Source organism: Hyaloscypha bicolor (genome assembly GCF_002865645.1).
Source record: "Hyaloscypha bicolor E unplaced genomic scaffold K444scaffold_55, whole genome shotgun sequence".
NCBI classification, from domain to species: domain Eukaryota; kingdom Fungi; phylum Ascomycota; class Leotiomycetes; order Helotiales; family Hyaloscyphaceae; genus Hyaloscypha; species Hyaloscypha bicolor.
In genome coordinates this window covers 921004-942048 of record NW_020194557.1, presented here as the reverse complement: position 1 = coordinate 942048, position 21045 = coordinate 921004, and the positions used below count along the sequence as shown (strand labels likewise).

Below are 21045 nucleotides of genomic sequence, written 5' to 3'. Positions count from 1 at the left end.
AATTCCCAGATAGTCGAATTAATTCTAGTATACTACTATCTTTTTACTATAATTTAATATAATATAAAAAGATATAAAAAGGGAAAAGTATAGGATTACTTTAAAAAAGAATATTATAAAGCTAATTATATTACTAATTTGGATAGTAGTATAATAACTATATACTTTTATATATATATATATTAGAAGTATTATAAAAAGAATTATACCGAGAAAATAAAAGTAAATATTTATAATCTTATTATAAACATATTATAAGTTATTTAGGGACTTCTAAAAGAATTCAGATATAGGCTAATATCTAGTAAAAATAAATTTATTATCTTATTACTAGCTAGGCAGGTTATTTTATTATAGGAATAAATAGTAGCTATTTTGGTTTCTAGTTTGCCTGGATCTATAAGCTATTAGCTAATCTATAGTTTCTCTCTATAAATGCAAATTTAGTTTAGAGGCTATATTTGCCCGATTCCTATATCTAAAGCAATTATTTATTAGGAAAGTAATAGAGCTAGAAGGGAATTTTCTAAAAATAAATATTTTAGTTTAGGGATCTAAAAATAGTTCTATATTATATTATGCCTTTTTAAGTAAGCTAAGTAATATATTAGTACTTATTTCTAAAACTATTATAATACCTTCTAGCTTTTAATTCTTTATACTTTATATTAAATGGCCCTAATTAGATTAAATAACCTTAAATATAATAAGTAAAGAAATAAGTACTAAAAAGAATTATTAAAATATATTTATAAGTTTCTTTTTATATATCTCTTTTAATTCTTACTAATAAAACTTTAAAGAATAAAATAGAAATCTTAATTAAACTATTATAAGTTTGTCTTATAACTAGAACTAATAATTCTTATATATAAAAAGTTTTACTAAAAAAAAGATATCTTTTCTCTAAAAAATATAAGTAATTATTTAATTAGGGTATATAAGGAATTATAGAAAGGAATTAGTATTATGTTTAAGGCTATACTTGCAAGTATAGTAACTAGAATAGGTTCTATTAGTAATATCTAGAAGTTTCTTATATTAGTAAAAATATATAAATAGCTTAAGTTTCTAAATCTAGCTAATAACTTATTTAGCCTATATAAGTGAGCTTTAGTATAAAGATAAATAAATTATATAGAGAAAGTATAATACTTAAATAAGAGCTAAAGTAATAGAGGAATTAGACTATAGTAGAATCCGAAATTTAATAATAGTTCGAGTAAGAACTAAAAGAGCTTATAATTACTAATTAGATACTTTATTAGGATTTATAAAAAAGTATAATAGTAGTAGATTATTTTAGAAGTAATATATATAAATATATTTATATAGTAAATAGAGTAATATTACTAATAAATAAGTTAAGGGCTAGATTAATATTAAATAAGGGCTCTAGTAAATTAGAGCCTTTACTATATCCCGTTATATAAGGTTATACTTGACTTCTAAATTAAATTGAATAGACTTTGGCTAGCTAAATTAATTAATTGAAATAGGCTATATAAAATAAGAATACTTATAAAAAAAGCTATAATTAATTTTTAATATAAATACTAAAGCTTACTCCCGAGTTATTATAATATAGCCTATACTAATATCTTTACTTAGTAATAGGATAATAATCTTATACTTTCTATTTTTGGATATACTAATTTATTATTTAAGATTAGGAAGTAAATAGGTACTAAAATAGGATCCCTATATATAAAAGCATTTAAGGCCAGATTCTTCTTTTAATATTTCGAGTAACCGGTTTTGGCTCCTATATATATAGTACTTATCTATTTTATCTTACTAGAGCTTATATTATTTATATTAGTAAAGAAAAGTATAATAAATTATTTTAACTAGTTTTCTAGACTTAAAGAAATAGCTCTAACTAACTAAAAATGCCTTTATTTAGTCTAGAAGCGAGATTTCTCTAATATTAATTATAATAATCTATTAATAAGTATATTATAACTCGTTTTATAAGTCTAGTTATTTCTTAAAAATAGAGAAAGAAATATCTTAGTTAGTTATTATTAGTTTAATAGAAAGGAGAACTTGATTATTAGCTTATAAATAATAAAACAAATATTATTACTAATATACTAATTATTAATATAAGTTGAGATTACTTTATAAAAATTAAAAAGATAATAAAAGGATTTTCTTTTTCTAATATTTAATATAATTTAGATAGTTTAGCTAGAGTGAAATTGGTTTAAAGAAAGCCCTTTATACTAGGATCTCACTAAAAGTCCTAATAATAACTTTTATTTCCCTAAATTTCTCTATATCTAATACTAGTATTCTTAATAGACATTTTATAATCTATAAGAAACCAAAGGTACTTAATTTATATTATCTCAAATTCGGGAACTATTTCGTAAAAATAATAGTACTATTAATTATATAGAACGAAACTAGGGTAAATAATTACTATATATAAGAAGTCTAAGAGATATAAAGATTCTATAGTATTATATTATAATAGCCCTTATTTATTTAAGTTATAATTTATATAAATCTGAGCCTATAAAAGAATATTAAGTTATTTTAAAGAGATTAGTATACTCGATTATAAGACTAAGATATAGTCGGAGTAGATTTTCTTATTAGACCTGGCCAGGTTTTATATAAGCTCGGAGTTTAGCCTATACCTTCTTATATTTCTATTTAGCCTTTAATACCTTTATATATATATTCTTTATTTATAAAGGAAACTAATCCTGAGATAAGAGTCTTAATTTAATTCGGGCTTTTTCCTTATCTAGTTTTTAGTACTTCTTTTTATACTAGTCGAAATTATTATTTTTCTTAAAGCCTTAATAAATAAAGAGATTATTAAAGATCTTTTAGAAGTAAGAGTAGTCGGGCTTATTATTGGAATAAAGACTACTAGTATAATCAAAGTAGGTAATAAGCTATAAATAAAGCTTTATATTTAATATATTTATTGGATTTAGGCAAGTAGTATAGCTACTAGAAAAGTAAAGTAGTAAGTATTCGAATAATTCTAAGTTATAATAATAAGATAGTTCTAAAAAGTTAGTACTAAGTAATAATAGGGATTTATATATAATATATACTAACTTCTAAAGGTCTATTAATTAATGGGCTATTTATTTCAGGTATATATATATAACTAAGTTTAAGGAGATAAACCTAATTAGAATACTTCTTATAGCCTATAGCCAAGCTATTAGACATAATATAGTAGAGGAAGTAGGGTTAGCTATAAGCCTCTTCTATATAGTAAATGAGTTAATTAGTAAGAAAGAAAATAGTCTTTAAGGTAAACTTGCAGTTATAAAAATTATATAAGTTTTCTAAGCTAGGTTCTAGAAGATCTATAACCATATACCTATAGCTTTTAAAGGTCCCGAAGTAGTAGACAAATAGGATACCGATACGATTGTTGATTTGTTGTACATTTATTCTATTCTACGAATCTCTGATGAAGTACTACCAGTTGGTGTCTGGTCTGAATTTAGTAACAACCTCCCATGCTTTGAAAACACTAGTGTCCTCTCGTTAATATCTATCGCGAAGGGCTATCAAGATGATGCCCTAGTTCGGGTCATTATGTCTTCGAGAACCTCTCGCGCGGGAAATTGTCGAAAGAGAGTATGGGCTTGGATTTCGAAATCCACGAAAGCTTCGGGTAAGAACCTAGGTGATGTGCAAGGGTATCCTATCGACTTGAAAATGTTTTGATTGGAAATGGCGCCTGAGTTTCGCCCACGTCCCGTCGAGGATCTTGGGTCCACAAGTGAGGTTGGCGATTGCCTACTTATTAGCTAAGATTTGGAATTGTTGGCGAATCAATAGTTGCATGAGGGCGACACCATAGAGCAAAATCCGAAAACAGCATTGTTGGGAATATCTTTCTTTGTACAGTAACTAAATGCCCAGCATGATCAAGTGATGGAAAGGTGAACGTGGCGGAGAAAGCATTAATGGATACTACGCAGCCGTACTAACAAACAATTCCACATATCATCTGACGAGAGGACAGTGATCAAACCCTAAAATAGATTAAGACTCTGACTTTGGAACCTAAAGCTTAGTTAGAAGGACTCCGGCAATCCCGGCAATAATCCTAAGTTCGGCATTGCAACATCTTGTTGGAGCCGCTCCATTTCCACTCGAACTCGAGGTCCCATTGTTCGCAGTTCTATCATTACTTGCGGGCGAAGGCGTCTTTGTGGCGGTTGTGATAGCAGTGGCGCTAGCCGTCGTGGCGGTCGTGCCACTTGCGGTAGTTTTTGGATGTACCGCAAGTGCATCCGTGAACCCGAAGCTAGTTCAGAGGATTAAGCTTCATTCCTTCTGAGCTGGTCGAAATCAAGGAGCAGAATGTGTCTGTCTCATTTCCAAATCTGTGAAAAGCGTAGCAAGTGACACACTTAGCATTGTTAGGACGCCATAGAAATTTAAGGAAAGGGGAACCTGCGAAGCTTAATTCTTACCGGTGTGATATGCGAGAATGCAATGAGACAGATGAGAATATAGAGTGAGTTCCTTTGTTCACTTGTAAGATCAACTGCTCGAACGCCACGCGAACAGGGACTATCAACCATTTTAATACTATGGCCAGCACTTCTAGATTTGCTGAAGGGAGGATTATTATTAGAGGCGAAAACAATGAGTGAGAGGACGCAGTATATAGAATAGCAACCAATTAATTAGCATAGCTGCCACGGCAAAAATCAAGACATGAAGTGGGACGTGTCATCCTTGGCAACATAAGTTTTTTTCTTTGAGCATTACGTACACTCATTTCTACTTATTGCATCTCAAAGACGTAGGACAATAAAGTTGACGAGTTGCTCCTCTTGGCAACGCAAGGTTTTCCCGCCAGCTTTTTGGTATGCCATTCTCTCTCCCCTTAAGGGAAATGGCTTTGCATTTCGCCTCGATCAAATGATCTTTACACTTACTTTCACGCGATCAAACTTCATCCTAATTGAAGAAAATGCAGTGTCTGGGATGATGTGGTGACAGCACATTCTAAGAGATTGGAATGTCAAGTCACTTTAAGTCAGTTCCAACCTTAAGCGAAGGCGCCCCTTTTCAATCGGGCGGTGCCGAATCTTACTTCAACAACACCACTAGAAACAGTGTGTCAAAAATGTAACCACCGTAGTCAGACTATTCATGAATATTCGCGATTATCTTGATGCTCAATAGTTTGATTAGATTAGAATATATAATTATGAATATCTTTGATTACTTAACACGTGACTTTGGCACGTGATACACTGGCCTGGTTAGGTAGGGGCTCCGCACTCGTGAGTCGCGTTGCCTCGCTACCTAATTAGTGGGAAGGAGAGTCATCCAAATATTGTGACGGTAGTAATATTTCCCTACTAAGGCGATAGCAACAGATGGAAATTCAAGTTCGATAATACCCTACGGATTATTTTTGTTCCTGCGGCCTACTGGAACAAAGTCCAGCCCCCTCGAGAAATGTAATCAAACCAACGCCCTCGAAAGACAAACCGCCGTATAGAGAAAACAAGCTTCAACGCCATCTTTAGCAAACGGTCCAAAGCTCACCAGAGTTCGTTAGACTGGAATCATCTCCCGTCTACCCGTCAAGTCTTAAATGCCTTCCCACAGTAAAAGCACCAAATCTGCTGCTGATCCCTCGGCGCATAAAACGCCCTCTTACAGAAACTCCTCGTACAAACCCACCTACGATAATACTCCGCATTACCTTTCCTCTGCATCTGGCTCTGGGTTAACACCCTCCTCAAGCCCCTCACCTGACCCCTCAATTCCTCCTGATTGTAAAAACTTTGCATCTGTTCAATGCTTAGACTCTCGACTCGTCGAGAGAGAGACGCTTGTTCCTCTCTATTTTTGGTTTGCTCGGCGTGGATCTGGTCTTCGAGGTCCCAGGCTTTGGTATTCAGGAGCGCCGCTTGTTTGGAAGCTTGCTCTTCGATGTCTTTTATTACTTGCGCGTGTTGGGTTTCAAGTTCTTTCTGTAACGCCTCGTTCCCTGTGCATCATCAATTATTTTCCACTCCCCACAGAGCGGGAGAACACGAGAGGATTTGAATGGGCGAGATGCTTACCACTCCTCATCGCAGCCTCCATCTCCTCCTTCACACACCTCAACTCCTCCTCATGCTGCCTCTTCACTCTTAGTAACTCTTCGTTGAGCGATACACCCGCATCCGTCTCAATCAGCTTCTTCCCTTCCGCAATCTCCTCCTGCAGCCTTAGCACCGTTCTCTTCATGCTAGCTAACTCGGCCACCAATCCCCTCGCACTCTCTACACTTCCATCATGTCTCCTCACCAAACACCCACTCTTAATCATCGCTCTCCAAAACCCATTCTCCCCATCCATGAGATCCTTCTCCCTCGTCTCTCCTTCAACTCTAGTTACTTTGTCCCACATCGTGGTTACAAGCGAGACGTTATGCATACTTTCTGCTCCGCAGAGTTTCCGGAACATGCGGAGGTTTTTGATGGAGGAGCCGGACATCCGTGGGTCGGAGATGCGGTGCAGGTAGATGATGCCTGAGAGCAGGGTGTGCTGTTTGTAGGACTCGCGCAGCCAGTTGGCGATCAGGATTAGGACGTCGGTGTCTGAACGGGAGGTGTCATCGAAGCCGGGGGTGTCGACGAGGGTTATGTTGTAGTTGCCGATTTTGCAGTGGATTTTTTCAATGTTCATTGTGCCTGCCAGGAGTGTAAGTTGCGGGTTTGAGAGGTATGGGGAGGGGAGGGACGACACGAACAGGAATGGAGGTTATGTCCAATGTTGAGTTTCTGACCTGAGACCTTTTCAATGAATGTTGTCTTCCCTGTTCCTGTCATGCCAAAGACCGCAATGAGAATTTCATCGTTTGGAGACGCAGGGTTGGTGCTTCCTCCCACCGTGGGCTCCGACGAAGGTGGCTGAACTGGGTCGTTTTCCGGATAAGGAAGGGAAGTAGTATTTGGGAAGGAGTTTTGAAGACCCTGTGCCCAGGGCGCTCCCCACCGTAATGCAGGTTGACTGTTCCTCAGCTCCGGCGTCACAGGATAGGGCAGTGGATTCCTCCGTTCCATATTCGCTGGACTCGACACCACATACTCATCTCCTATCTGCACCGGCTCTGCCATTCCCATTCCCAAGTTCGACACCACAGCTTGCAATCCCTCCGCATCAGCATATCTTAGATCTCGAAAAGGATTGCCCGAGCTGCTCAAAACAGGGTTCGCCCCTGAGCTCCACGGATTCAGCGGAGTCTGTAGCGAGACGGGGGTAGGATATGGATTCCAGCTACGAGCCCCAGGGGTCATGGGGGATACAGCTTGAAGACCTTCGGAATCTGGGCTCGAACGAGGAGTGAAGGGATTCCCATTTTTTCTACCACTTTCCACCTCCCTTTTCCCGCTTGCCACTCCCGATCCCATAGAAAGCTTCAAAGGCAAAGCGAGTGGTTTGGGGACGAGGGTTTGGTTCCAAGTCCTCGCAGCTGTTGAACCCGACGGTACGACTTGTAACCCGTCATCTTCCACATGTTGGCTCCCCAGTCCCGGTGGCGATACAAACACCGGTTTGGATGACGACGACGACGAAAACGGATTCTTGCTTGCCTCTAGGATTCCAATCTTCGGAAGATGTTCCTTCGAAGCGGGTTGCGGAGTTGTGATGGGCAAACCAGCACTCATCCGCTCGACAAACTCGTTCCAGTTTACGTCAACCTTGCGAGACACCATCTCGATTCCTTATTCATTTCCCGTCCCTTAAACCGCTCATCTGAAATGACTCGAACAGATTACAAGATGGAGTACAATTACAACAGTACAGAGCGAGCGTGGGAGAGACTACTTGTTTGTTTGCTAAACCAGCACGAACGAAAGGGCTGTGCAAATCAGGCCATGCACGCCTCGCAAGGCGTTTTCGTCATGTGGCAGGCTCTGCAACAGATGTTTGCGCGGCAATGGCTGAGAACCGCGCCTTGCAGATGGAAATGTGGGGTAACCTTAATCCTTCCAATCGCGGCCCGGGGGAGACGGGAAGCTGCAGATGCACAGCCTCATGCTAGATACTACTGAGGTGATGTTTCAACTACTGACTTGGCAGGGACTTCCTTGGGAGAGGGTAAAGAAACACTTGGAGCTTGGTTTGTCGAGCACTTGCCTGCACGGTTGGGATTCACGTGCTGCAGTGAGGATCTGGGAATAGTTCAAGGCACGTATATTCATGATATGCTAATTAATCATTTGACAACTCCGTCCCACCGAATCGAATGTTGAAAGCCCAGTTTCATTACGTGGATTGACCTGGCTATTCCTCGCTATGGAACTCCGGCGCTGAGAGATATGAGTTCTAAAAAGGCTGCCCCATAAAGCAATGCAGATTACCTAGAAAGTAATTGAGACCGTTGGTCGTTGAAAGATCATAACTATTATTCGATTGGTGCGAAAAACCGACTAGCTTCGATAATCTGCTCATCGCCATTCGCGAAGTCCCAGCCGACAATGACGCTGGTCTGGCTGCAGCAAATAATCCTTCTAGCATCAAACTGAAGCTTAAAGACCCGAGCCATGTTGGTTGGTAGATGATGGTGTGGAGCATTGTGGTGATGGTGGTGGCCCGCGGTCTGAGCTGCTGGTGCGGCAGCTGCCGCAGCGGGCTGGGGTGTTACCAGTGTGAGTGGTTGTGAGGTAGTTTGGGTAGTAGCCGATTTAGCTACAGGTGGTGCTGAGGTGGCAGGGGGCTGACTTGTCGATGCGTGAGACGATGAAGCAGCCCCGATTCCCCCGCTAGTAGAAGAGGGAGCAAGCCAAGATGAAGAGTCTGGAAGACCGACTTGAAGTTGCTCTTGAGCTGTCACTGCTGACACTACAACAGCGTCCATGGCTTGTTGGGTAGAAGGGGGCATTTCCTCAATCGATTCAGAAAGATAATCGTAATTCAACATTTGCGGATGAGCCTGTAGAGCCTGGCGCAAAGCCGCAGGACCTTGCGGGAGGGTGATATCGACTAAGTGACGATAGAATAATTCAGATCCTGGCGCGAAGGGTGCAGTGGGTGCGTCGACGTCGAGAGCAAGATTTCCTCTATGGTGAGGTAGCGAAGCAGACTGTGATGGCTGACTTGTAGTGATGTCGTTGCTCCTTCTCGGTTCTTGGACGGCCCTTGATGCCGCATGCGCGGCCTCTTCTTGCCTCAGCGTGTGCTGGGCTCTCCAAACTCCCTCCTTGTCCCGACGCCATATGATGATAGTTTCGTCGTAAGATCCGGAGACGATACGTCCAAACTTACCACCGCCGCCCCCAGGAGGAAGTTTGGCCCCATAGGCTGTGATATCCTCAGGTTTCCGGGATCCAGCATTGCGAGGACGTCCCCGCTGTAAAAAGACGGTTCGAGAAACGGCTCCTGAGTCGACAGCCCTGAAATATTCGTGGTCGATCGCTTTGGCATCCTCCCTGTCCTCTTCGGCACTATAAGGAAGATCACCAAACCCGGCTTGGACGGTTCTGACGAGGTTTGAATGAGCTCGAAGACTTGCCACTTCAAGACCAGACTCTTTATCGAACACCTTGACTTCGTTGTCACTGCTGCCACTGACGATCCGGCGTCCGTCATATTGAACACAGGCGATGCCTTTTGTGTGACCAATCAAAGTTCGGATACAAGTCTGCTCCGGCCAGTTCCAGACCTTAACAGTGCGATCCCCAGAAGCCGAGACTACTTCATTGCCAAAGATCTGAACTGCGTTGACTGCGGCGCCATGTCCTTCCAAACAACCGATCATGGTGTATGGCGGTTTAATGGGTAGACCGGCATTCGGAGAAGGGTTGTAGCCCCAGTTGTTGAGAGAAGTCGCAACTGGATTAACACCTTGGGAGATGTCTGGATAACCCAGATCTCCTGCCATCAACGGTCTCCGATTAAAAATCTTGATTGTCTTGTCTTTGGAACACGTCACCAGTACTCTCTTATCAAATCTCACATTGAGAACGGATTCTCGGTGCGCTTTCCGGAGCCGTTGGATTATTTGGCCTGTAGAAAACTTCCAGAGAACGACGGTAGCATCACTACTGCCAGACACGATAAGATCTTCCTCCGGATCCGCATCGAATTGAAGGCACAAGACTGAACCGATGTGTGCCCGCAGCGGCGGTCGGACTAGCCGTTGCGTGTTCAAGTCCCAAATTCGCAGAGTCTTATCTCGGCTTCCACTGACCAGATACTTGCCAGAGTGTTGGATGGTATAGATACATTCTTCGTGTGCTTCCTCTGGATGATGGGGGTGCGGTAGCTGGAAATTGGTGTATTTTTCTGCCTCCCAGTTTGCCTCCAACCTTCTTCGTTGGGAGTAGAGGTACTGCCAGTTCAGTTTCTTCTTATTATCGCTCCGATCTACGACCACCAAGGATGAAATGCTGGCCAAAGGAGATGCTGCTTGTGAAGAGAGGGTCGATCCACTAGAGAGCCGCCGACTTGCGCGGCTCTGAAAGGTGCTGGAATGGCGTGCAGGAAACTGGCGAGCTGAAGAAGAGCTCGGAGAGGTCATGGGAACATCAACATTGGTGGACACAGGCTCCTTCGTCATCCGCCCACCAAAGATCGATCCCTGCTTGAGTCCCGCTGTGTCCACATCCACCATCTCCGAATCGCCATCCGCATGGAGTGTTGGCTGAATACGTTGTGGCGTGGCCCGTCTCTTGCTGGCATGCTCATCATCATTCTGCCCGCTCGGTCTTGGCCGCTCAACATTCAAGGACTCCTCGAAGCTCACAACCTCCGATCTGATCACCCGAAAGCCTTCCAGGATGTACAGTTGTTCCCATAGCTTGCGGTCGAGGGCTAATAGCATCCATTCTCGGGAAGCGCGAGCAGTGTTGATCAAGGACACGGGGTCGAGGAAACCGAGGACCTTCAAACACACCTCCGGCGGCAAGTATTGGAAGAAGTTTATATAGAGACGGGGTCGAAGACGTCTAACGATCTCGGCGACTTCAGAAGTAGGTAATAGAGCAATGATCATCATTGCATATTCTGTGTGTTTGTCATGTCAGCCTGGCCTCGGAGGACTCGATATTGCTCAGTTCCGCCCTTACCTGTCCGTTCTTGTACTGTCATTCTGGCTAGGTGGGCCGGCATAGATCCCGACTGCCCAACAGTCAAAGGGTCTTCGCTGTAGCCCTCATCCGGAGGAGATTCCTCGTAGGCCGCCATGTTGTGCGTGAGCTCCGAGGACTCGAGGCTTGCTCAAGGTGCGTAGCAAGGTAGTTGAGGAGTCAATGAATCGCAAACAAACCAGATTTTGACTGGTCTGGGGACAATTTGACGCGTTTTATTTTGTGTGGTATCGTACAAGGAGCAGGACAAGGCTAGAATTGCCGGCCGTGGTGGTTGAAATCGGGCCTCGATTTGCAGCGGCACAACTCCTGAGGGTCGTCTGCTCAATCACCAAGTCCGAGCAATTCTCCGGGCGACGATTCACTATCTGAAGTTGTGACGAAAGGTGGGAGCACGAGGCTGAAGGTGGTGTGCACAGTGAAGTGAATCAGGCACCACGGCTTGTTGTTCTGGCCCCAATCGGTGAAGGCGCAATCTAGGGGGACTTGGGAGATATTGTGACCAGAGAAGAGCTTGCGGACCAGGGATGCGGACCAGGGAGTGGAAGCAAACAGAACAATAGAACAGGATTCAGTGCAGGGCGACCGAGGGCATGGTGGAGTTTCGCAGGAACGACAGTCTGAAGTTTGCATTCCTGGTCGTGGGCGGACCCTTCGACTAAGGCTGCCAGAAGGGGCGAACTGTGCTTGGTCAACCACAGCGACATTAAGGCACAAACACGTTAGTGCCTCAGGCACTAAATAATTTCCATTGCCTCGAGGACGCTTACCCCGGGGCTGGCAGCCAGAAGGGGCGAACTCTGCTTGGTCAACCATACCGACATTAAGGCACAAACACATTAGTGCCTCAGGCACTCAATAATTTTGAAGCCTCGGGCCCCAGGCATAACTAGCACCAAGATTAAGGTTTCCATTCTCCCGCCTTGCCGCTTCCGTGCTAGGCCGCATAGAGCACTCTCAGGAGCATCGACTCTGAGACAACACCAACGACCCACGAGACAGCGGAATAAGGAACGACTGCTCCCCCCACCCACGTTCCATCGCAATCTCTTTTAACGTCGAGTCGAGGTTTGAATGCCGAACCAGAATCCTCACCGACGCAGTATATGTCATCTGTCGGCGTTGCAGGTGCCCAGATGGCCCACGTTCATGGACCCCTCGCCAGGACTAACACGGCGCCAGTGTTCTCGACGAGAAGCGCCGGCGGCAGCATCAGCAGCACCAACGGCCTGCCAGGCTTAGGGCAAACGATGAGCCACAACTCTCGCTCGTCGCAGCTGTCAGGCTCGACGGCATTCACTTCGTCGTCGACGACCTCTTTGTCCTCGATGACAAGCTCGGCCACGCTCGTAGCACCGCAATCAATGGCACAGCCGAATGGGGGCCCGGTAGTCGCAACAAACAATATCATTAACCAGAGAGCCGACGCGTCCCGGTCCCTATACCAGATATGTGTGATGTTGCGGCAACGACTCGCTCAAGTACCCGGGTTCGACGAACATTTGACGGACTCAGATAACGAAGATGAAGGGGAGGAGATGGACCCCGTTTCTTCTCTGTGGAGATGTCTGCGGAAAGGGACTCCGTTGTTGACGATATACAACTCTCTTCAACCCCCGGAACCCCTACGGCTTGACGAAAAGATTGCAGCAGACCCAAGAAAAGTGCCCAAAGGCGCCGCGTTCAAATTCGTTAAAGCGTGCTTAGAAGGAGATCTACAACTGCAACCTGGCGAGTGCTTTTCACTTCAAGACCTTTTTGGTGACGACACTACGGGTTTCGTGAAAGTGAGTGATTCATTCTTCAGGACAGCATTCCTTCGTGGGGTGGTTACCCCTAATCACTCGTCGCTACCCCTTGATTCGCAATATATTTGCTAACGACTTCCGACTTCCAGGTCACCCAAATCATAAACATCGTCCTCGATGCTGCAGAGCAGCGTGGCCTACTCATGACTTCTGAGAAAGGTGATGCAGCTCCCGCAGCCATGCCGGGAGGGAAAATGAGCTACCGAGACCACGTCGTTCGAGAACTGGTGGACACCGAACGCAAATATGTCCAGGATCTCGAGAACCTACACGAGCTGAAGAAATCGATTGAGCAGAAAGGGGTGATTCCTGGAGATGTGGTACACGACATATTCCTTAACATCAACGCAATACTAGATTTCCAACGCAGGTTCCTCATCAAAATCGAAACGACGAACTCTCAACCTGAAAGTATGCAACAGTGGGGGAAACCATTCACGGACTACGAAGAGGCCTTTGGCATCTACCAGCCCTTCATTGCAAACCAGCGGAAAGCAGCCGCGATTGCGATGCGGCAGTTCGACAAGATTTCATTGGCAGAACATCCAGTTGTTGTGGACTTCAATACTTTAGACGGATTTCTCCTCAAACCTATGCAGCGTCTCGTCAAGTATCCCTTGTTGCTGAAGGTATTAACGATAGGCTCAATCCGGTTTGAACTAGAATGATGCTTACGCTCTCGTAGGATTTGCGTGATAAGACCGGTGCTGATGAGCAGACGAAGGAGGATTTGACCCGTGGAATTGAAGCCGCCAATCGAGTCCTGACGCAAGCGAATGCAGCAGTCGATCGAGAATTACGAAGTGAAGCCCTGGAAGATCTCTGCGTGCGCGTGGATGATTGGAAGAATCACCAAGTTGATAACTTCGGGGAATTGCTGCTACACGGGCATTTCCCAGTTGTTACAGGCAAGAGCGATGTGCAGAAAGAAGTACGATCCAATTCCTTTCCCGTCAGAAATCCTACGATTCGCCACAAAGTTCGCAGCAGGACAAAATCGCTCATAGAGAATTTCAACTCGAATTTGATGTTTGCTTTCGACACATACGATTCTCAGTGGGATGCAGTGTCCGAGGCTCCATCTGAACAGGCTTCTCTTGACGAGCGTCATGGGAACCCAGAACCAGATTTGGATCACTTTTTCTCGAATATGATATTCCACGAATTCAGAGGCTCTCACCCTATCACAGGAAATCCCCTTTTAGCAGAACAATTTGCTAACAGTTTGGGCATCGTTTGCCCTTCCTATCAGCAGTATACTATATATCTCTTTGAAAAGATCCTACTCTGTTGCAAGGAAGTCAACCCGAACAAGTCCAAAGACAAGCTTATGGGAGCTCAAAAAGACAAGAAAGACAAGAAGGATAAGAACAAGACCAAGGAGCCGAACAAGAATGCAAAACTCCAGCTCAAAGGTCGGATCTTCATGACCAATGTTACAGAAGTCTTGTCTCTCGCGAAGCAAGGTAATGCTGGTAACTTGAATATCACTCTTCTTTTGCCCAGTTTATTGACCATTTGTAGGTTCCTACACGGTTCAAATCTTCTGGAAAGGCGACCCTGGGGTTGAGAATTTTATCATCAGGTTTTCGAACGAGGAAACGATGAAGAAATGGTACGCGGGAGTCGATGGACAGCGAAAAGAGTATGCCACCTCTTTGACAATGGGTAGCAGTCCAGATGGCGCACCTGCAGATTTTGCTTGGATGCGCGATCAGACCGCCCCAATACCAAATCCTTATGCCGAGAAGGAGGATGATGACGAGGATGATGATTTACCCCAACATAACTATCCACCACAACCATCACAGCCGAACTCCACATATCCGGGACCTGGCATGACGCGCAATCCGTCCAGTACAAGCCTCCGTTCAAGGTCCACGACTGGCGAAAGCACGCAGTCCCTAGCTGGAATTGCCAGAGCACCTCCGCCAAGGTTTCCAATGGGAATGCAAAATCAAGCCCTCAGCCTGCAGACTAATATATCTTCTCAGATGCCTTCACCTAGTCAACGAGGAGGGGATTCGTACTTCTCCCCTGTTGCGGAGTCTCCTGTATCATTGCGAACGAGTACGACATCATCAATGTTCCCATTCCCTCGGCAAGGTACACCACAGAGTGGTTGGGAGGAGCACAATCGATACACAGCACCAGCAATGGCCCGTGCGCCATCCCGAGGTAGCCAGAATGCAGCAGATGCCTATCAGGTGAATGGCCGAAATCCACAAAGGCCTTCACTTCCAGCCATGGGACTGCAGTCATCACAGGCGAGTGTAGCACAACAACGAAGCCGATCTTACAGTACTCCTGACGTCAACGCTCAGAACGGAGGCAGGCGGCTCCCAAACGGTACCATGAGCGGCCAGGTACCAGCAGTTCCGGGAATTCCACCGCACTTGCATCCAGCGTATGATGGAGGCATTGCTCGTTCTGCAAACAACTCCCCAAATGGACTCCCGATGAGGTCCAATACTCAATCACCTGGAACTCAACGAGAACGATTGGCACAATCAAGCCAGTACCCGAACGGAGCACAATATAGCAGGGGTAACACGACTCAACCGCCGATAACCTCAGTTGATGGTCGGACAATGTCTCCTCCGCTTGCCACCTCGATGTCCGGAGACGACGGTATGGCACTCCCAACGCAGCTGAAAGTTAAAGTAAATTGTGATGGCAACTACGTCACCCTCGTTGTGGCATTCAATATTACCTATCAATCACTCATTGATCGAATTGATGCCAAAGTTGGACGGTTTTCAAACAACGCCATCGCTCGAGGAACGATGAGGTTGAGGTACCGCGATGAGGATGGAGATTTTGTTACCATTGAGTCGGATGACGATATTCAAATCGCCTTCCAGGAGTGGCGAGAGTCGCAAAAGCTGCAATACCACACCGGACAACTTGGTGAGATTGAGCTCTTCTGCCTTAGCGTCGACAATTAGCATTGGGATGATTAGAGAGACTTTACATGGGTCGAGCATGGTTACTATGGGACACGATCTATATGGTATTCTTGAGATAAACTACCTCATCCATGGATGAAGGACGACGATATCAACGTTGAGATGTTTGGGAAGGAAAGGACATTGCTATTGTGTGGGTTGTTTTTGCTTGATTGCTCGGCGTTGTCATGGCGTCTATTTCAGAATTATTCCACCGACCGGCGCCGCAGTACAATTTGGGTGTCGGGGGACGGTTTGGCGCACAGCCTTTGAGCATTAGGGAAGATCATTTGCGGGAATTGGGGTTGTGCTTCGGTGATAAACGCGGTGGACAATATAGGGTACCCTCCAAAGACATGCATCTCAGATTTTGGTCAGACTGGTATCTGTACATTGTGATGTCCCTTCTATTTTGTATGCACCTTCACCTCAAGGCCAATACCGCCGTGAAAGGAGTCCTCTGGTGATTGTCTCGAAGTATTTCCAGCCTGAACGCCACGAATGCTCCCACTCCCTCGCAATGCCTACGCTATTTTACAGCTGCCCTGCTCGTCCTATACGCGATACACTCGCCCTCGACCTCAAAATATAAAGTTTGTTTCCTGATCTGATCCACGAAACCTATCAATCACTTCCTCTTTCTAGGTCCAATGATATTCGGATACATCCTCGACAAATGGTAATTAATCGTATTCTTCTTCACCGTTTTCGGTCTCTGCCACCCACCATTATCAGCACATGTCCTCCGTTCCCCCTATCGATACTGCAAAGATCAAGACTTACAGGCGCATCCATACAAGCCCTCAACTGTGTCTCCAACGCTGCACATCCTGCAGCTGTATATCCTGACGATGCCCAGCATGCTGTGATCCCGTCCGTCAGCTCCCAAATCCAGAAGGGAGAAGGGGGAAGGGGGAGGGGGAGGGGGAAGGGAAGGACAAGCATACTCAGCACTGAGCTCATGAGCACAAGGCATGGATTTGCATCTGTTTGGTTTGGTCGTCGGACTCGTAACTTGGGCAGAGGGGGCAGGCGCATCGGCTGCAGCTTTGTGGAGGCTCCTTTTGGCGGCATCTTCGTCCAATCTCCCTCACTATCCCTTCAATCTTCCGATCCTTAGTCAATTGAGTATCGTGTGTTGAAGTGACAGTCCTGTTGAGCTTCCTGATCTCAATGTTCAACTCGTCTTGTGTTTGATGGTTCGAACTATTCTGGCGCTAGTTCAAAAACGGTTTAGTGTCGCTAAACCCCGAAAGTAAACAAACTAAAGCTCGTGTGCCCAACCTTCACGAAACCACCACATCCTTACAATTATTCGCAAGGATATCATCTTTCTTTCCGTAGACGCCAATTTTATGGCTACATTCCACGAATAACAAGATTGATTTTGTACGCATCGAATCGGAAAGGAGGGGAAGCGCAAGTGGATGCGCGTTGTTTTATCCATGGACGGAGAAGGATTTGGGTCGGATGCTCTGCGGAGTGAGGCTTCCAATTGGTATTTTCCCTCTTTTTATATTCTATGGAATGATGAATGGCGAATCATAACTGATGGAAACAGGGAGGTCTACAGAGATGCCTTTGCGCCGCCGGCACCTAGTCGTCGTGTCAAGCCGTGGGAACGAGCTCCGGTCCCAGCTCATGCCCCGCGTCTGCAAGGACAGAAAGTGTGGAAGAAAGTCGGCCTGAAAGCACGTTCTAAAGAAGGTGCTGAGGAGAATATCGGCCATGAGGGTGCACAAGAGGAGTTGGAAAGAGGGGGTATGGGGGCACGAAAGCGGGCGCGGGTGACGGGTGGGAATAAGGAGAATATCTCGGACGCGCCGTGGAAGACGGGGCTAGTCGACAAGGAGAATGGGGGGAATGGAGGGAGACTTGTGTCCCCGAAGAAACAGAAGATGTCCATGGGGCCTGGTGATATGGACGCGTTGGTGGTTCCGAGGAAGAGGACGAATGCGAATCATCTTATTACGCCAAGGAAAGCTGGATGGAAGATACCTCTTATTGAGCCTACACACGCTACGGCGGTCGCTCCAAGTCTACCAGAATCTCTCATTCAGAGTCCTGCAAAGCTGTCGCCGCAGAAGATGCTTCTCAATGCTCACGAAAAAGATCAGGATGACATCACAAGCCTGGCAAAGGCATCCCCACAGAGGATCCCTCTCAATGATCTGGATCAGGGCGAGGATGGAGTTACAGTGCCTGCTGAGAAACCTGTTCGGAGGAGGAAATCTCTTCGACGAAGTACTCGACGACTTACGCGTGGAACGACTCCTGAACAACCCCCTGCTGCTCCAGCAGAAGAATTGGCGAACAACAATGCCTCTGAATCCGCACAACCAGTTCTGGAACCTCCAAAGAAGGATTTAGAAGCTCACGGAGATGTGGCGGTATTGAACGAATCGCATGGTCCAGCTTCTGTTGAAGTCCCTCGCGAACGCTCTGTCCCCATACGCGTTCAAGAACCAGCTTCCCTGGAGGTTGTGGAGGCCTCGAATTCTAAATCACAACCTGAAGCAGACTTCTCTGTTGAAGGTCCACCAATTGCAGCGGTGGCTGTGGCAGGCGGTTTGGGCGAAGAGCCCCTGACTCAACAGCAGGAAGTGATTTCAGAACACACTTCTGGCATATCCCAAGAAGAATCTCCCAAAGATACAATCGAATCTGCAACCGTTGTTGAGGACCCATTCACTGCTGCCGCAAACGAAACACCGAAATCACAGCCCATACTGCTCAACTCCATCGAGGTTGGGACCGAAACTCAGTTCACCTCTCCAACAAAGGGTTCTGGAACCCCAAGACCAAGACGAAAGACCCCGCAACGACAAGGCTCAAGAAGAAGTGCCAGATCGACTCGAGCAAACTCGGTGCCTCCTGAAGAACAACCAGCCCTTAGTGCCACAGAAATTCAAAATTCAAACCCGGCCAGTTCCCCTATCAAGTCTCGAATGGCGAAATCTCCTACCAAGAAATCTAGAAGATCTACAGCTCACCCGACACCGAGGGAGATCATCTCCGCTGAGGCTGCCATGAGCGAAGAAATTGAAGCCGTAACTCCAACTTTCAAGTTCAATGTCGAGACTCAAATCCATACCCAACAAGTTGAACCTACCGAGACCGAGGGTATTACCATTATCCGGCAATCTAGCTCAATTTCCCACTCAGAGGATGTCAATGTTTTGGGACCCACCATTGAAAACTCCTTATCAGGCGCAGACTCTGGAGGTGAAGGTCCAAACCCGGCGATTGCTGGAACTGTGAAAGAGGAAACCCCTTTTGCAGGTGATTTGGATATCCAAGAAGATACAGTTGAACTTGAGGTTATCGCAACCGTGGTTCCAACAGAAGATGAACATATCTCCTCCCGAGTGAAACCCTCGCGACCCGAGGACTCTGCGCAGGCCGTTGAGCCGGCGTCTGACAAAGCGAGAGAAGGATCTGTTGAATCCCTCGAAGTCCTCGAGCCCATCTCAATAAGCACGGAAAAGCTGCTGGAAGATTCAATAGAGGAACCCACCGACGAGCTGCCCGGATCATCCACACCAAATCCTTCAACAACGGAACTCATCGAGACCATTTCTGAGAATACTGCGGCTCATGCTTTTGATCATGACGATACAGATATGCTTCGGAACTTCCTCACTCGTGTCAAAGCAAACAAAGCAGCAAAAGCAAGCACATCAATTCCCAAGAGAAAACGATCATTGCCTCACTCGCCTATTCGACTTCCTCTGGAGAGTATGGACGCCGCCTTGTCTCCCTCTTCGCCAAAGTCCAAGGATGAATTCGATGTCAACTTGCCTGCAGACCTCGCTGCCAAGCGTAAACAGGAAGATGCAAATTTGGACGACGATGAGGGGAGAGAGCCCAGGTCGATTCGACGAAGTGGTCGGACTAGGTTACCGGTGAAAGCAGCTCCTCTCGCAGCTCCCAGCTTCATTCCAGTGCGAAGACTCGGACAGGATGGTGACAATACAGTCACTCTGAGGAGAAATGAAGAAAAGGAGCTTGCAGCATTGACCCGAGTCAATACCCGCAAGAACAAAGCTGGCGCTCAGCTACCAATACAAGTATTGGCGAAGCAAGCGGAAGAAAGGGAAGACCCGGCCTCGCGTCAGCGTGCATTGAAAGAAGCCTTCGATGACAAGGCACAGAAGCAGAAGAGCAGGAAGAAGGGAAAAACTGTACTTTGGGCAGAAGAGCTTGCTCAATTCCAGACCGAGGAAGGGAAGCTGGCAGAGCTTGAAAGAGAACCTATCAAGGAAAAGGAGAAAGCTGCACCGGTTGAAGAAAAGAAGAACGCTGTGAAGCTTGGAGTCAGGAGTAAGATGGCTCTCGGTATGGCTGTCAACGGTACACCCGCACCGAAGAGGAAGATGAGAGGTCGTGCATAATGCATTGCGCGCATATGTGTTTATCGTCAGATTACCTGTTTGAGCGACATGGAGTTTTAGTGTTATTTTTCAGGCATTGTGTACAGAGAATATGGTTTCATGGTTACAGATGCCAAAATGAATCACGTGTAGCATTGTCCGATCCAGAAGGAGCGACCGTGTGTTGGATGTTCTGATTGTGTAACTATCAAAACCGGGTTGACATCAACCCGCGCGGCTGAACCAAGATTCCAACCAAAACGACACATCAGATTTTTTTTTCCCTTTCCCGAATCCCGTGGGGTGCAAATACGCTTAATTTCAATACTTGCCCCCTTTCTGCACGAGCAATTTAAATCGAAGATCCCTCGTCCCGACCCCGTGGGCAAACGCGTCCCAGCAGCAGTCAGCACAGATTTCAGCTGCAACCCCCGAAGGCGAGCAAAGGGCGCAGGCGCCGGATATGCTACTTATCAAGATCCTTGCTCCAATGCAACGGAGGCTTCCGACTGCCGGCATCTCGCGAACGTTTGAATCCCACGATAAGCTTAAACGAAGGATAGGGGCAGTGAAGCACGGAGCAATCTCCTGGATTGGGAGGGAAGATGGAAGGAAGGGTTCCTTTTGCCTGGAGTGCTGGACCTGAGGCGGTTGTGATCATCGGGACCGAACTACCTGCTGGTTTAGGGCAGGATGGCGTTCGTCCACGCAAGCGAATACGCTGTGGAGGGCTTCCCGCCGTGGCGTTGTCAGTTTGTCTGCAGTATGTCTGCAGTATGTCTGCAGTTTGTCAGTGTGGCAGGAGAGTCAAGGGTCACGGCAGTTGGGT

The 21045-nt window shown here is 45.8% G+C and overlaps 6 protein-coding genes across 6 annotated transcripts; 3 read left to right on the top strand and 3 right to left on the bottom strand.

Annotated features, from left to right (window-relative positions):
• Nucleotides 1-6012: 6012 nt before the first annotated feature.
• Nucleotides 6013-7058, bottom strand: K444DRAFT_525488 (P-loop containing nucleoside triphosphate hydrolase protein; the record flags this gene model as incomplete). The annotated part of the gene is made up of 2 exons (XM_024874450.1): nt 6013-6686; nt 6746-7058. The coding sequence occupies 2 exons, from the start codon at nt 7056-7058 to the stop codon at nt 6013-6015; spliced, it is 987 nt and encodes a 328-aa protein (XP_024738979.1).
• Nucleotides 7059-8328: 1270 nt separating this feature from the next.
• Nucleotides 8329-11297, bottom strand: K444DRAFT_361884 (WD40 repeat-like protein). The gene is made up of 2 exons (XM_024872191.1): nt 11067-11297; nt 8329-11004 (listed from the first exon to the last, which is right to left on the bottom strand). Exons 1-2 carry the CDS (start codon nt 11182-11184, stop codon nt 8405-8407), a joined length of 2718 nt encoding a protein of 905 aa, XP_024738978.1. The 5' UTR covers nt 11185-11297; the 3' UTR covers nt 8329-8404.
• An 896-nt stretch (nt 11298-12193) lies between these two features.
• Nucleotides 12194-15843, top strand: K444DRAFT_525456 (uncharacterized protein; the record flags this gene model as incomplete). Its single annotated transcript, XM_024874448.1, has 5 exons — nt 12194-12874; nt 12985-13524; nt 13581-13826; nt 14151-14361; nt 14420-15843. The coding sequence occupies 5 exons, from the start codon at nt 12194-12196 to the stop codon at nt 15841-15843; spliced, it is 3102 nt and encodes a 1033-aa protein (XP_024738977.1).
• Nucleotides 15844-15937: 94 nt separating this feature from the next.
• K444DRAFT_361865 (uncharacterized protein) lies at nt 15938-16418 on the top strand. Its single transcript, XM_024872190.1, has one exon. The coding sequence runs from the start codon at nt 16032-16034 to the stop codon at nt 16308-16310; it is 279 nt and encodes a 92-aa protein (XP_024738976.1). The 5' UTR covers nt 15938-16031; the 3' UTR covers nt 16311-16418.
• A 53-nt stretch (nt 16419-16471) lies between these two features.
• K444DRAFT_651968 (mitochondrial ribosomal protein 10) lies at nt 16472-17008 on the bottom strand (the record flags this gene model as incomplete). Its single annotated transcript, XM_024885752.1, has 3 exons — nt 16791-17008; nt 16627-16706; nt 16472-16558 (listed from the first exon to the last, which is right to left on the bottom strand). Exons 1-3 carry the CDS (start codon nt 16915-16917, stop codon nt 16472-16474), a joined length of 294 nt encoding a protein of 97 aa, XP_024738975.1. The 5' UTR covers nt 16918-17008.
• A 139-nt stretch (nt 17009-17147) lies between these two features.
• Nucleotides 17148-20529, top strand: K444DRAFT_361833 (uncharacterized protein). Its single transcript, XM_024872189.1, has 2 exons — nt 17148-17341; nt 17405-20529. The coding sequence occupies exons 1-2, from the start codon at nt 17271-17273 to the stop codon at nt 20235-20237; spliced, it is 2904 nt and encodes a 967-aa protein (XP_024738974.1). The 5' UTR covers nt 17148-17270; the 3' UTR covers nt 20238-20529.
• The last annotated feature ends 516 nt before the right edge of the window (nt 20530-21045 follow it).

What these genes read in the sequence shown, in the direction of transcription:
- K444DRAFT_361884 (XM_024872191.1), bottom strand. Translation starts at nt 11,184, where the DNA reads ATGGCGGCCTACGAGGAATCTCCTCCGGATGAGGGCTACAGCGAAGAC. An exon ending in GACAGTACAAGAACGGACAG is followed by an intron (nt 11,005 to 11,066) that starts GTAAGGGCGGAA and finishes ACAAACACACAG; the next exon opens with AATATGCAATGATGATCATT.
- K444DRAFT_361865 (XM_024872190.1), top strand. Translation starts at nt 16,032, where the DNA reads ATGGCGTCTATTTCAGAATTATTCCACCGACCGGCGCCGCAGTACAAT.
- K444DRAFT_361833 (XM_024872189.1), top strand. Translation starts at nt 17,271, where the DNA reads ATGCGCGTTGTTTTATCCATGGACGGAGAAGGATTTGGGTCGGATGCT. An exon ending in CGGAGTGAGGCTTCCAATTG is followed by an intron (nt 17,342 to 17,404) that starts GTATTTTCCCTC and finishes TGATGGAAACAG; the next exon opens with GGAGGTCTACAGAGATGCCT.